Source organism: Hippopotamus amphibius, chromosome 3, assembly GCF_030028045.1.
Source record: "Hippopotamus amphibius kiboko isolate mHipAmp2 chromosome 3, mHipAmp2.hap2, whole genome shotgun sequence".
In the NCBI taxonomy this organism is placed as follows: Eukaryota; Metazoa; Chordata; class Mammalia; order Artiodactyla; family Hippopotamidae; genus Hippopotamus; species Hippopotamus amphibius.
Genome location: NC_080188.1, coordinates 168919170 through 168934083, shown reverse-complemented (window position 1 = coordinate 168934083; position 14914 = coordinate 168919170). Strand labels below are relative to the sequence as shown.

Sequence of the window (14914 nt, the reverse complement as noted above, 5' to 3'; positions counted from 1 at the left end):
TCTGTGTGTAATAAACGAGTTGAAAATTGATACCTGAGATCCACTTTAAAGGCAGAGACTTCCAGTAAAAGAAGTTTTCCAAACATATTTAAATATCTTCACGCTCCAGCAGATATCATAATTAGTTTGTTTTTGAAGTTTGGGGAGCATCAGTGCTGTTCAAAAGCCTACTGTTTTCCTCTTATAAAGAACAGTTTTTCAATGAATGTACTTTAAAAATAAATTTGATGAAATTGATTCGAAGACGGAAAATCGGGAATTCACTGAATTGCCTTCTTTATTTTAATTATTTGCATATTTTAATTACAAATTGAGCTAAAGAAGGCAGGTCCATGAATTCATGGTTTCTCATCATTTGAAAGGCAGTTCACCCCACACCATCATTACTGATTTACTTCTCCATCAGGGTCCTGGGGATTTGAGGTGGGAGACCAGTTGTAAGGATGTTCAGGTTCCCACGGGCAACCTTGACATTTTTATTGTATTCAGAGTAATTGTTTGGTGTGATAACTCCCACAGAGGCCCCACCTCAATGAAAACTATTTCTCCAAAGCTAAATGACAGAGGAGAAATTGAAAACCTTAGCAGGAATTTACCCTTTGAGTCTTGGGTGGATCTGGATTTAGAATTTGAAACACAAGATGCTCTTAAAACATTTTTATGGAGGCCTCTGCTCAACAAGTTACAGTTGTTAGTGAGTCTCTTAAGAAATATGTGTCAGCCTGTCATATTCCCATGATCATCAGTTCTCTGTAAAAGTGTACACTACTAAAGGGAAAGAAAAGCATGTCAAAAATTGATGGCCAAATGGTTGGCTTATTCCAGTGAATAGAGAGAGAATGGTGAAGACAGGTGAATCTGCCTCCAGGTGACACTGTGATGGATGGGTGTTTCCTTTTCACAGCAGCCCTGGGACACAGTGTTGAAGTTGTTTTCTCAAAGTTGGTTTAACAAAGGCTGCCTCTGCACATACACAGTAGAGAGTCACACAGTGTAAATGCATCGTCCCTGCCTCTACCTCCCCTGCCCCCACCACCCTGAGCATCACCCAGTTCTCCACCACTGACCCCTACTCAGTTCTTCTCTCTCTTCCTTTTTGTGTTGAAATTTATGACATGACAAGAAAAGAGATCAGGATGATTCTTTGGTCCTTTCCTCAAAGCTGGGAGAGATGTACTGGGGACTAGAGATGTTGGAATGGTGAAGGCAAAACAAAGGCAGGAAGTAAACCATGGAAGGTGATAGAAAGAGGCAAGAAACCTGCCTCTCAACTCCTTCCTTTCAGCAGAAGGTGTTTTCCCGTGCCCCCTTGGGATGTAGCCACTCCTCACAGATCTTGAGAATCAGCACTGCATTGGAGAAGGGATTCTCCCACCAACTCTCAATTGCATTTTAATGTTATTCTTTATTCAAGTTGTAAAAGTCTCCCAGGGCTTTTCATTTAGTTAGCTCTGTTGATACACTCTGCCTGGCTTGTGCGGTCTGAAAGCCTTCAATTGCTCTCCGGGGACTCATGCTGTACACACTCACAAAAGAGAGTGGAGACTTGGAGTTGCACGAACTGCCAAGGAGGCTTCCTGGGTGGTAAAGAAGAGGGGTTTCCATGTCAGCACTGAGATCACCCCAGAATTATAGTACCCACCCTGGCTCCCAAACCAAACTGCCCTATGTCTCCATCCTCCCCCAGCCACCAGGGGTGGCTCCCTGCCTTCCGTCTCCTCCACTCGCCCCTTCACCCCCATCATTAAAGTGTTATCATCCCAGAGTGACAGTGAGCTTGCACAGGATGAAATTTTGCACCATGTGGCTTCTTGGCAGGGTTTTGTGGTGGCTCACACTTTGAAAGGCTTTTTGGATTTGAGTGACATAGAGTGAAGGGTCAGGAGGCTTAAACATTGGAAAAAGACATTTCATCGGAGCTTGAAGGAGCCTTCTAAGAACTGACCAGCAACTGAGGCCCCAGCCCTTTCATTTTGCTTTCAGGTGCTCTTTTACAAACCTCACATTAAGCAAGGGGCTGGAAGGGTAATGCAGGGATTTGGGAGCCTAAGCTAGATGCTTGCTTTGTAATTTGCATCACAATTGCGCAGGTTATTAATATTCTGCATACAGAGTGGGATGAATCCCAAGCCCAGGAAGTTTTTCCAGCTCTCCCTTGGAGACCTGGGCCACACACTTCTGGGTCAGGGAATATTCTTGACGGAGGGGAAATTACAAGCCGCTCTGGGGCCAACAGCTTACATATCTGTCAGAAGATGTGGACATCTGCAAAAGTCTGGAACTCCAAAATAAAACATCCCCGGGGGAACAGAGAGCCCAGTCCTGTGTTTAAGGCAGTCACAGGGTGAGAGTTCCTATACCTCCCGAAGTGCAGGTTGTTGACCCTGGAGCTACCTGCCTTTAAATTCATGGTCATGTCTCTGCTTTCCTTCCAGGCCCTCCCCTATGTCTGCCTTCTGATTGCCATGCTTTTCTTCATCTATGCCATCATTGGGATGCAGGTGAGCAGGTGCATTGGGGATCTGGTGGGGGACAGTTGTTGCCCAGGTTGTCTCTGGCTTTCCAGCCTGAGCCTACAGGATTGAGGGTGCTTTAAAGAATCCCTTCTTGCCCAGAGACTCACTCTCATGGTCTTGTTGCAGTATGACCTTGGGAATTCATGTGTGCAGAGTGCCCTACTCGGGTTGCCCAGGTGGTCAGCGGGGCCTGATACAGGGGCTTCCTCTGGGGTGGCCAGGTCATGATGCTGCCTCACAACAGCTGGGCTTCAGCGAAGAGGACACCGTTGTTCTTAGCCAGAGTGGTTCCCCCGGGGGTGGACACTAAGGAGAGGGTGAGGTTCGCAATGCTCCATATCTCAGGACCCTCCCATAGTGGAGCCAGACCTAAAAGCAGGTCCGGTGGTGCTTCTCCTGTAGACAGCGTCACAAACTGTATGTGAGTTACATCCCAAATGGCTGAGATCAGTGCCCTAAGGCCCACCACTGGGAACAGCTCAGAGTTCCTGGCAGTGTGCCCAATCCTTGGGAAACCAAAGGGCCACATTCCAACTAATGCCTCTCAAAGGACCACACGGCTTGCTGGATGGTTCTCCTTGGTTACCACATCCTTTCCGGCTTCAGAATTGAGAAGTGGATGAGGTTCCCACCCTGGGTACTTATGCAGGTAACCAGAGGCCCACAGAGCAGAAGAGGCCAAAAGATCTTTCAAAGGCAGCTGTCATTTGTGGTGGGTGAACTCTTACCGTATACAACCTTCAGCACATCCCATGCACCTGTCTAGCTGGATACACAGGCTGTCTGCTGGGCTCTGAGAGGCTGACATTCTGACTTGGAGATATGGATAGTACACCCCAGCGTAGGACCTCAGCCAAGTGGCCGTCTCCTGCAGTCAGGCAGTCTGGCTGTCTTTGGACAGCCGGCTGCCTTCTCAGTGGTGGCTGCCATCTGGAGCCACTGCCCACATCCCCCAGGCATGCCGTGTCAGCAGCCCTTTCAAGAGCTTCTTCTTTTTGCTCCTCTCTCTTGCCTGCACTTCCCAGTTTTGTTCATCTTCTGATCCCATTACTGGAGAGTTTTGTTCTCCAAAAATACAATAGAATGTCAAGTGTCAAAAAATGTGAGACTTGCTTGAAAAGTAATGAGTTCTCCTTCACGGAAGATATTTCGGTAGAGCTGTAATGATGATGTTAGGGGTGTGTTGCAAGCTGAATCCCAGCTGAAGTGGAAAATCGGCTTGATGGCTTCTATTAAGTCCCTTCTAACTCTCAAATATTTGATTCTAGAATTAAAATGCTCTTGAACAGCCTAATGAATCCTGATTAAATTAGGGGTGGGGTTTTTTTTTTGGGGGGGGGGTCCTTGGTTAAAATAGTTCTTATCCCCTTTTCATCTTTGAGCAAAATAAACTAGAATAACACCATTTCTAACCCTAACCCATTAGTAATACTGCTGATGAGGGTGAGAATACCATTTACCATCACTTGAATTCCTGAGTGTTCCAGACAGTGTGCTAAATATATATTCTTACCCACTCCTGCCTCCCTCTCTCTCCCTCACTTTCTCCTCTCTCTCCCCCCAAATATATATTTAACACACACACACACAAATAAACCATGCACAAATACACCACACACAAGATACTTGACTAATGTATTCAGGAGTGATGCAAAAATGTTTATAGGTGGGTTTCATTATCTCCATTGTTGCCTAGCATCGTTAAGTAACTTGTCACACACTCAGGATCTCAGATAGTAAGTGGGAGAGCTGAGTTTACATCTCAGCTCTGTCTGCTCTGCAGCCCATGTTCCTACTGTACTGCATGTTCTCAGCACTGTCTCCTCCCACCAGCAAGCAAACACAAGTATTTCTCTGACCCTTTAGTGGGAGATGGGAGATCTTCAGTTGTAAAGTTGTGGTATTTACAATAAACATAATGTGTAATAATTTATTGCCCTTAGACTTATTTCCAAAAAATAAAAGCACTATTTCCATTCCACCAAGACATGGATGGCATTCCCACTGTGACTTGCCTTTAGCTAGCCATCTTCATCCTGGCCCATGACAGAGACCCCACACCATGCACAAAGCAGACACCTAGCTCGTAACTAGAAAGGTTGTGTCTTACACAGTCATACCAAAGCAGAGGAATCCGTACAAACAGAAAAGCAAAAGGAAGGTAGACAGGCATTGGAAGGATACAGATAGCAACAGGATGTACCTATGAGAAGCACCATTATTCTGAACTTTCAAGGGCTTCTTAGAAGAAGAAAGCTTTGCAGAGAAATCTGAAGATGGAAGGAAGCAGTAAGTTGCTGGGTTTGGGAAAGAGTTCTGGGGCTATAGGCTTCCAGTCTCAGCTCCACCACTGACCAGCTGTGCAAAGTTGGTCAAGTCACTGAACCTCTCTGGGCCTTAACACCATCACCAGTGCAATAGAGGAGTTAGACAGACAGCTTTACAGGTCCCTTCTAGTTCTGAAGTTCTGTAATCCCAAGTGAAAACAGATTTAAGCCTATTCTTTTGTTAAGTGTTCTAATGAGTCTCAGCAAACCTTTCTCTTCCTTAGTCTTTCCTTTTGATGTAGGAGATCTGGGTTAATGACAAGAACTAAGTGAAAAGCTTTCTAAAAAGGTGGAAAAATTTAAAGACTGCCTTCATAATAAATATACATTTTTGGCTTGACAATAGTTCCTTGACTATTACACACATAACTTTTGTAAAATCACAGTATGCCCTCCAGGTAGTTCACGATCGGGTAAGGTGTTCCAGAAAATCGTAAAGGGGACAGCTAATGATGGCTTCAGGAGTGTCACAGGGAGCAAAAACACTAAGTTGTATGTGTGTGATGCATCATGGATTTTGAATGAAGAGTGTGAAAGGAAAGACAGAAGGAAATATGGGCAAGGATATATGACAGTTTCCTCCTGCGGCGTCCAGAACTAGGTTTGATTGTTTGGGTGAAATTTTTTTAGTTCTACTGTTTGTCTGATTGGGGGCCCTCAGCCTTCTTATCTCCCTCCTACCCTTCTTCCCCAGCACTGCCTAGCTTGTCACCTCCATTCTCCCTGAGAGACAAGTAGTATTTAGGTTTTGAAAATCAGCGTTGAGAACAAATTCCCCAAGCAGGTGTCAGTGGGAGTTATCTGAGCAAAACAGCAGAGACTGTTCCTCAATTGCACATTCTAGACACTGTTGGGGGGGAAATGTGTTCCATTTAGCACATATTAGATAAACTGAAGCATGTTAAATACAGGCTGAAAATAATCTCAAAAGGCTGGGAAAGTGACCTTGTAAGCCTTTGGTTGTACACACATTGCCTTGTGAGAGTAGATCCTGAGATCTCAGTCGTGGCTGGGAAGGAAAGTACATGTGGAAGGGCACCCTTCCCATCTAGAGAGACATGGGATTGACCTTAGCTCCTGGAAGCACTGTGTCCGAGAACTCATCATTATTCACGATGGATAAAGATCTCTGACTTTTCCCTCTTTTTTCACATAAAGTTGCACAATGACCTCATTCTAAGCCCAGCGACCAGCAGCAGATTCGTAAACTCACTCTAGCCAGATTTGCCCAAATCCAGTTTCTTTTTCCTTTTCCAAGTATCCAGTTTTCCAGACTTTCTTCATCCTCTTGGCCTGGACTTGGTGTGTGTTCACCCTCATGGACTCTGGATTATAGACGTATCACACTCCTGAGATGTGACTCTCTGGATAGGAACGTATCCAAGGAAGATAGAGATGCCCCTTTCTGACTTAAACTGCTTGCATGTTCCAGGGCAGCATCTGCCTATCTATCCTTTATAAAGGATAGATCACATGTTCTGCAAATACAAATGTTCTCATCATTACCAGCTGAGACAGGAAGTGGGGGGGGCGGGGAACTTGTTCCCTGCATGCCTGTGATGGGGTAATGTCTTTGACAGACTGCTTGAGTACCATGGTGAATAGGTATCATAGACATAAAAAGACCGAATTAGGTGTGGGAGGAACTACATCTAAGCAGAATGACTTCCAAAGATCTTGCCTTCTATGCTCCTTGCAAGCATTCATCCTCTTTGCTTCACCGGAGAAGATAACTCTTCCCACATATCAGGCCAAGATCGTGAGGTCTGCTCTCCTTCCTGGGTTTTGAGTTGTCTGCTTTGTGGGTAGGCCAGCAGAAGGAGCCACGCATGTGAATTTGCCAACCCTGCAGGTGCATCTACTATCCTACGCTGGACACGTCCCACTGCTCAATGCCTTTCTGTTGTTTTTCTCATCTAGGTGTTTGGAAACATAAAATTAGATGAGGAGAGTCACATCAACCGGCACAACAACTTCCGTAGTTTCTTTGGGTCCCTCATGCTACTCTTCAGGTACCTGGATCCGTAACTGTGGTGGCTGGGGCTGTCCTGCGAGAGAGAAACAGCCTGCCTCTTCCACCCGTTCCCCTTCGTCAGCGCTCACTCTGCTCCTATGAGGATAGGCAGTGGGGTGGGGGTGGGGGCAGGACCTCCGATAAACTGCTCTGATGACTTCAGAAAGTTTCCTCCACATCTTTGACTTAATAGTCAATTCGCAAATTGCAATTTCAGCACATCCTCCTGGGCTCTGAGAGGGGGAGGGTGAAGCCAGATTGCAGCCCAGGTTTCATTTAAGGGCTGAAACCACTGATGACCAGGTTTATGTGGGGCCTTAGGGAGTCCCACTGCCCTCTCTACCACTGGCAACAGAAGATGGAGAGGCAGTGGGTAAGGTGGCAGAGCCCAAGAGAGACCCCACTGGCCCTCTCTATCGCACTAGAAGGAGGCTAACTGAGCCCAAAAGGATCCTAGAGGGGGAGAAAGGGGCGGGTGAGTCGGGAAGAAAGCTCAGGAGAGGTTGGGACACGCAGACCTGCTGCTGCTAACCAGTTGTCTTTTGGGCTCAGGAGTGCCACGGGTGAGGCCTGGCAGGAGATAATGCTGTCGTGCCTCGGGGAGAAGGGCTGTGAGCCTGACACCACCGCACCGTCAGGGCAGAGCGAGAGCGAGCGCTGTGGCACCGACCTGGCCTACGTGTACTTCGTCTCCTTCATCTTCTTCTGCTCCTTCTTGGTGAGCAACCGTGTGCTCTTGGCTTGAGATATGGCCCAACCCACCCCTCTGATAAACAGACAAGAGGTGTCTGCCGGTGTACGTTCAATCACAAGCCCCAGCCCATGTTGAGAAATAGGTCCTCCTCAAGGGAGCTCTTGGAGACCAGGATGCTTATCAGACGCCCTGGTGGGTGACTTTCCGTGGCTGAGAAATAGCTCTGCTGCTTCTAGGGGAGGAGTGTGTGAGAAGAGGTAATTAGGGGAGTGGGTAGAGTTCAGTGAGTAGAGCATTGAATGTCATGTTCAATCAGTTGTGACCCAGAGTAAGTCTTTCTTCTCTGTATCTCCGGTATTTTATCTTACAAACAGGGCTAAGAATCTCTTCTCTCTCTTTTGGAGACTTTGAGCTATTTGAGAAAACGTACCTTGAAACTGTTAAGGGGATAGCATTAATCAGAGTAGGAGGATGACAATATACAATGTAGTAGATGTCGCTACATTTGATGACAGTTGGCCAGCTTGATAGACACGAAAGAATATGATTGCTTTGGGCATTAGTAAACATTGAGTAATGTATGTGGCACACACCCACCTATAAAATGGTGAGAAGCCCTGGGTGCCTTCGTAATTCTTTCTTTGGGAGAAAGCATGACTCGGCACAGCACCATCCAGAAATCTCCACCCTGCACAATCAGACAAGTAGTGATAAAGAGAAGAATGCATGAGGTGCTGCCAGGTCACTCAAATGGTCAGCCTGGTGTTTCTGTCTACCTTGGTGTCCCTCAACTCAGCTTCACTGCTAAAGCCACCAGCTGCACAAAAAATCTAAAACTAAAGCAATGCCGCTTGAAAGTGGTCAGCTTCATGGCTGGGCATCCCAAAGTGAATTGTCTGGTGTCTAGGAATTTCTACCTCTTTTAAAGTGGTCCCAAGGGGACTTGCCATGTGTCCAGTGTTGGGTGTGGGTCAGTGGCTACAGACAGACTGGTAAGGGTGGTGGGCAGGCTGATGTAGCAGGGGGTGAACTGACCAGAGACTTGGGGAGCCCACATTGGCGTTGTTGCTGTTCTAGCCTTGGCCAAGGCACCTTCCCATTTGTAGCTTCTGTAAAATGGAAAGGAAAAGTACTTGATGATAAGAGTACTATCTGTACACTGAGCTGATACACGTGTTCCTCCTCATAGATGTGAAAGGTTTTTTATTGAGAAAAGAACAGAAAACATTATCTTATTTAGAAATAGGGAAGTATAATGTATAATGAAAATAACTGCAGGGAAATTTAGGATGATGATATAAATTGGAGGTTTTTGTTTATTCATTTCTGTATTCAGCACTTTCAGCACACTTTTACTGAGTGGCCATTATTAAAAGGCTCGCACTGAGCTAGGCACTGGGGTGAAGCCGGCAGTGAGTTTCAGTCTGTCCGTCACCTAGAATTGAAAGGTGAAAGTCAAACAGGAGTATCAGCGCTTATCATAGGGGGATGTGGAGCATATAGAAGGCCATGCGGACATCTCCATTTTATCCTACATCATTTAAGTGTTTAATAATAAATATTTTAAAAGAAACCAAAGATATAACTGGAAAATTAATTAGAGACTATCAAAGGTACTTTTAGAATTTTGAGATGGAGGCTACTGCATAATTCACATTAACGTTATTTTTAAAGAGGCTATATTCAGTATGAGATGATCTGCTTTCAAATCGCAGCCCTACACTGACTCTGTGACCTTGGGCAAGTCACACAGCTTCTCAACTCAAACCAGCCACTCTAGAGAGATTTACTGATGTGCTGGGATGTGCCCCGCTGTGCTTGGAGCTAAAGAATACAAATATATATAGGAAGCACTTGTGTCCTTGAAGGGCTGATGGTAATTAAACCTGCCTCACGAAAAGTTAGAGCAAGCATTAAAATGTATAATAGGTGTGAATACGCACACAATGCTATAAAAGACTATGCAAATGTAAAGTAATAATAATACAGATAGTTTTTGTTAACATTAATAATAGGTATCCAGAAAGGAGTATAAAGAAAATATGTGGATATAGTCGGCCCTATCTGTAGGTTCCACATCTGTGAGTTCAACCAACCTCAGATTGAAAATGTTAAAAAAATAATTCCAGAAAGTTCCAAAATCCAAAACTTGAATTTGCTGTACACTAGCAACTATTTACTAGCCTTTACATTGTATTAGGAATTATAAGCAATCTAGAGATGATTTAAAGTATACAGGAGGATGTGCATAGGTTATATGCAAATACTACACCATTTTTTTTTTTTTTTTTTTTGGCCATGCCACATGGCTTCTGGGATCTTAGTTCCCTGACCAGGGCTCGAACCTGGGCCCCAGTAGTGAAAGCGCTGAGTCCTAACCACTGGACCACCAAGGAATTCCCGATACTACACTATTTTACATAAGGGACTTGAGCGTCTTCAGATTTTGGTATCCAGGAAGGTCGTGGAACTAATTCCCAGCAGATACCGAGGGATGATTGCGTATGGAAAACCCTTTATAACCCAGACAGTGATTGACTAAATTCACTGGGGCCCCAGTCACAACGACAGAAAGAAAAGTCCATGCAAGGATTTGGTTCAGCTGCTTGAAATGGAACTCCTCAAATAACAGTAGCTTCCCCAGCAGGGATGTTTATTTCCTGGCATGTCAGTGAAGCCTGGAGGAAGGCAGTGCAGGCTGGTTACGGGGTCTCCACAGAGTCGGCTGGTGCCCCACACCCCTTCCCTCTTTCTGCTCCCTCACCTCCGGGGAGAGTCCCTCAGCCTTGTGGTAAGAGGATGGCTAGATTCCAGGCATCCGCTTGCATTCTAGGCAGTAGAATGGCAGAAGGAAGGAAGAGAGGAGACCAGTTATTAGGATGCAGCCAGCAGTCTCTGTATTGCAGAGAAGACTCCCAGCAGGTCCTTCCTGCAGACTTTCTCTTTATGCTGTGTATCCTGTCTGCATAAATGGCATCTCCACCCACCCAACCACTTCACCTGGGAATCAGCAGCAGAGGCTCCTATTCGCTCAGCCCCACAGCCAATTCCTCTCTGTCAGACAAGACTCTTTCACTTGCAAGTGACAGAAAGTCCAGCTGCATCTGACCTAAGCTAAAAGGGATCTTATCAGCTCATATAAATGAAGAGTCCGGCAGGATAGGCTTAAGCAAGCTTGATTGGGGGCTCAGATGACATCCCCAGGGCCAGGTTTCCTTCTCTATTGGCAGATCACTTCCCCAGGCTTCTCCACGTGAGCTCTTTTCTCCAACACCCCAGGCCTGTGGCTTTAAGACAGCTGTAGCAGTAGCTCTAGATCTCAATCCCCACATGTTCAAGACCGAGAAGGAAGGACAAGTCTCTTGCTCAGAAGATTCAATGTCATGTTCTTGTCCTTGGTTGGCTCATCAGTCACTGTGGTCCAAGGGGGTAGGACTCAGTGGCTGGTGGAGGCCTGGGTCATGGTGGTGCCCCACTAAACCATATTAACTGGAAATAGGTAAGGGGTGTGCCAGGAGACCGGAAGTACAGTAAATGGGTGCTGGATGGCCAAGGAACAACAAAGCCATGCTGTTCACTATGGTCGAGGCCTGTTGAGTCCACCTTCTTAAACCCTCTCTCCAGGCTGCTGTCCTGCCACTGCCTTGATTCCGGAACATCACAAAAGTCTCCCCCTGGCCTCCCCCTTCCACACCTTCCACGCTGCAACCAAGGGTTCTTTCTGAATGCACATAGCCCTTGGTCTCTCTCCTAGTTTAAACCCCTTTAGGGGTTCCTCTTGCCCCCTGTATAACCTAGATAAGAGCTCCACAAGCTATAGCCCACAGGCCAGATCCAGCTTACCACTTGTTTTCATTCGGCCTGTGAGCTAGCAATTTTTACATTCTTCAATAGTTGAGAAAAAAATCAAAAGTTGAATAATATATCATGACGTGAAAATTATATGAAATTTGAACCCATACTCCTTTCTGTCCCCGCTGTACACGCTTCTTTCACGACCCTTTAAAAAAATCTGTAACAATTGTATGGTTCCAATACATCTCAGTCTCTGCTAAATACTAAATGTCTTTAAGAATATTCAAGTAATCATCAAAAAATATAGAAACAATAAATGCTGGAGAGGGTGTGGAGAAAAGGGAACCCTCCTGCACTGTTGGTGGGAATGTAAATTGGTACAGCCACTATGGAAGACAGTATGGAGGTTCCTTAAAAAACAAAAATAGAACTACCATATGACCCAGCAATCCCACTATGGGGCATATACCCTGAGAAAACCATAATCCAAAAAGATACATGTACCACAGTGTTCATTGCAGCACTATTTACAATAGCCAGGACATGGAAGCAACCTAAATGCCCATTAACAGATGAATGGATAAAGAAGATGTGGCACATATATACAGTGGACTATTACTCAGCCATAAAAAGGAATGAAATTGAGTTATTTGTAGTGAGGTAGATGGACCTAGGGTCTGTCATACAGAGTGAAGTAAGCCAGAAAGAGAAAAACGCATACCGAATGCTAACGCATATATATGGAATCTAAAAATTGGTACTGATGAACCCGGTGGCAGGGCAAGAAGAAAGTTGTAGATGTGGAGAACAGACTTGAGGCCCAGGGACGGGGGGTGGGAGGGGAAGCTGGGATGGATAGAGAGAGTAGCACTGACAGATTTACAACCACCAAATGTAAAATAGATGGCTAGGGGGAAGCTGCTGCATAGCACAGGGAGATCAGCTCGATGATTGGTGATGACCTAGAGGGGTGGGTGAGGGAGGGTGGGAAGGAGACTCAGGAGGGAGAGGATATGGGGCTATGTGTATAAATACTGCTGATTCACTTTGTTGTACAGCAGAAACTGGCACGACAGACCTTTCTTACCTCCCACCCCTAGCACCTGGAGCTCTGTCTACAACACAGCAGGTGCACAATAAATGTTGAGCAAATAAGCAGGAGAACGGGGTCTTGGAAGCACTTAAGAGCCGTGGACAGTTTCAAGTTGTTGGCGCAGTAAGCCCTGCATCCTCTATAAGGCATCCCATCAGTTCCCTCAGTGGCTGCTTTGGTGCAAGGGTGGGGGAAGGAGTCTAGAAGGGAGGCTCAGTGTCCGGCCTTGACTTCTTCTAGCCCTTGAGAACATTGTTGTTGCTGCTGCTTCCTCTGCGGCTGCGATACCCATTAAAGAACTTGAACAGATAACAAAAGTGACTGAGGAGGACTTCACAAATATAAAGGGGCATAGGAAAGTAAAATCGTAATGCTCGCACAGTGAAATGCGTGGTGCGGTCGCGAAGATGCGTTGCCTCCAGTAGGGTCGCCAGTGCTTTGCTTAGGAACTTCAGCCTTACAAACGTCTGAGTTCTTTATTTGCCTTGAAGCCTGTTTTTCTCCTTTGGGTTTCCCCTAAGTCCTCTTCTCCCCCTCCCCCTCCAGATGCTCAACCTGTTCGTGGCCGTCATCATGGACAACTTTGAGTACCTGACTCGGGACTCGTCCATCCTGGGGCCTCACCACCTGGACGAGTTTGTCCGTGTCTGGGCCGAGTATGACAGAGCGGCATGGTGCGTAGGCCTCTCAGCCACCCCCATGGGGCCCGTATCAAGGGCCTCTGGCGTTCTCAAGGAAGAGGTTGGGATTGGAGTCACCCTATGCTTGCCTGTTACAGAAGGAGAGGAGATTCCTCTTGGTTATGGCTTGTGGAAGAGGCCAGGTCCTCAGACTGGCTCTAGGGTCAAGCTAGTTATGGACCACTTAGCTTCTTTATCTTCCTCTCCCCACTCTTTCCTTCTGTGACAGGCTTTTCCCTTTCTTTGCCAATCTCAGTACACAGTCTGCACCTCAGAGTGTTTGAGTTCAGTCCCTAGAGGAGCTTCCAAAATGGTTAGTGGACTCCTCTGGGTCACCGGGGGGACTGACAAGGGTTTCCGGGGCCAACTGGATGTCTGGCCACCATGGTCAGTGACATTAGTCTTTTCTCTCATCCCTCTCAAAAGGTACAGGTTCAGATAACTCTGAATTTATATAAACAACCAAGCAAGTTATTCTTCTAACTGATCGCTTAAACACTTGTGGATTTTTATTGCACGAAGCTGAGTTAAATGGCAGGAATTTGTGGGGATGATTTCCCTGGGTCTTTTTCACTTTCCAATAGTTCTCAAGTGATATTGTGCCTTCTGGGCTTTAAAGCAGAGGCTGGCAAACTGTAACCCGTGGGCTACACATGGCTCACTGTCTGTTTTTACAAATAAAGTTTTATTGGCGCACGACCATGCTCATTCATGTGTTGTCTGTGGCTGCTTTCACACTACAGGGCACAGCTGCATATTGTGACAAATACAGCATGGCCCTCAAACTCAAAAATATTTATTATCTGACCCTTTACTTAAAAAGTTTGCTAATCCCTGCTGTAGAGTTCAAAGGTGGCCTTTCGGTCCTCACAGTTGAAGACAGGGTGAGAGTGCTGTGAGCCCTCACTCCATGGGAACTTTTCTGTCCCAAGTCATCTTAGTTTGAGGATCTTATCTCACCAGTCTATCCATTCTGGTCCCCCTCTGAAAATACTACAAGAAATGCCATCCTTCATAGGAATGGACCACGTTGCTTCCACCTGGAACTACTTCATAATCTAAGACTCTTCCCAAATCTATCTTCCTATGAGGCTGTTGGACTTGGGTCACTGCTTTAGATGTTGGAAGAGTGAATCAGAATTCCTCTTCCTCTCAGTAATTATGAATGACTCAGAGCACAGAGTTCTCTAAATCTATTCGTATTACAATGGTTGAGCAATGGCTTTTACTTTCTGGGCCTGCTTTCTAGGAGGATAGGCTGCTTAGAATGCAGTGGGCACTGTGTTACCGGGGAATGCAGCCAGGCCTGCATCTTGTCAGCTCTGTGGCCTCAGACAAGTCACTCAACCACTCTGAGCTTCCACATTTGTTGTATAATAGTGGTAACGATCCTACCTACCTTGAAGGCTGGTTGTGAGGATTATATTAAATCATGTATGTAACTGTTGTTATCATTAATAACCATATGGGAAAGGAAGTAGAAAATATGAAAAATTGGTGTCTGTAAAGCTGGATGGCCATGCGATCAGGAGACCAAGAAGGGACCGCTTCACTCACCTGAGAGAGGAGAAACCAACTGCTAGAAAAAGGAGTTCAGTGCTCACCTAGCCTGACTCAGGTGCCCTTGGCTCTCAGAAACCCCGGCTTCCTGTGGTTTCATGTTATTTAGGGATCCAAGTGCCTTGGGCACTAAACATGCTGCTCCCCAGTTCTTCCATCTGCTGGGAAGAACCATTCCATGAGGACTAATCCTGAGACTCAGACGCATGAGCTGTGAAAGAGCAAAAAGACCAAG

General features: G+C 46.0%; 1 protein-coding gene across 1 annotated transcript in view; it reads left to right on the top strand.

Annotated features, from left to right (window-relative positions):
* The window catches only part of CACNA1E (calcium voltage-gated channel subunit alpha1 E), an 89417-nt gene that overhangs the window by 50296 nt on the left and 24207 nt on the right, over window positions 1-14914 (top strand). The window contains exons 27-30 of the mRNA XM_057726047.1: window positions 2436-2501; window positions 6764-6855; window positions 7410-7575; window positions 12986-13113. Of these exons, the coding sequence (XP_057582030.1) occupies window positions 2436-2501; window positions 6764-6855; window positions 7410-7575; window positions 12986-13113 (452 nt within the window). The remainder of the gene's footprint in view (window positions 1-2435; window positions 2502-6763; window positions 6856-7409; window positions 7576-12985; window positions 13114-14914) is intronic.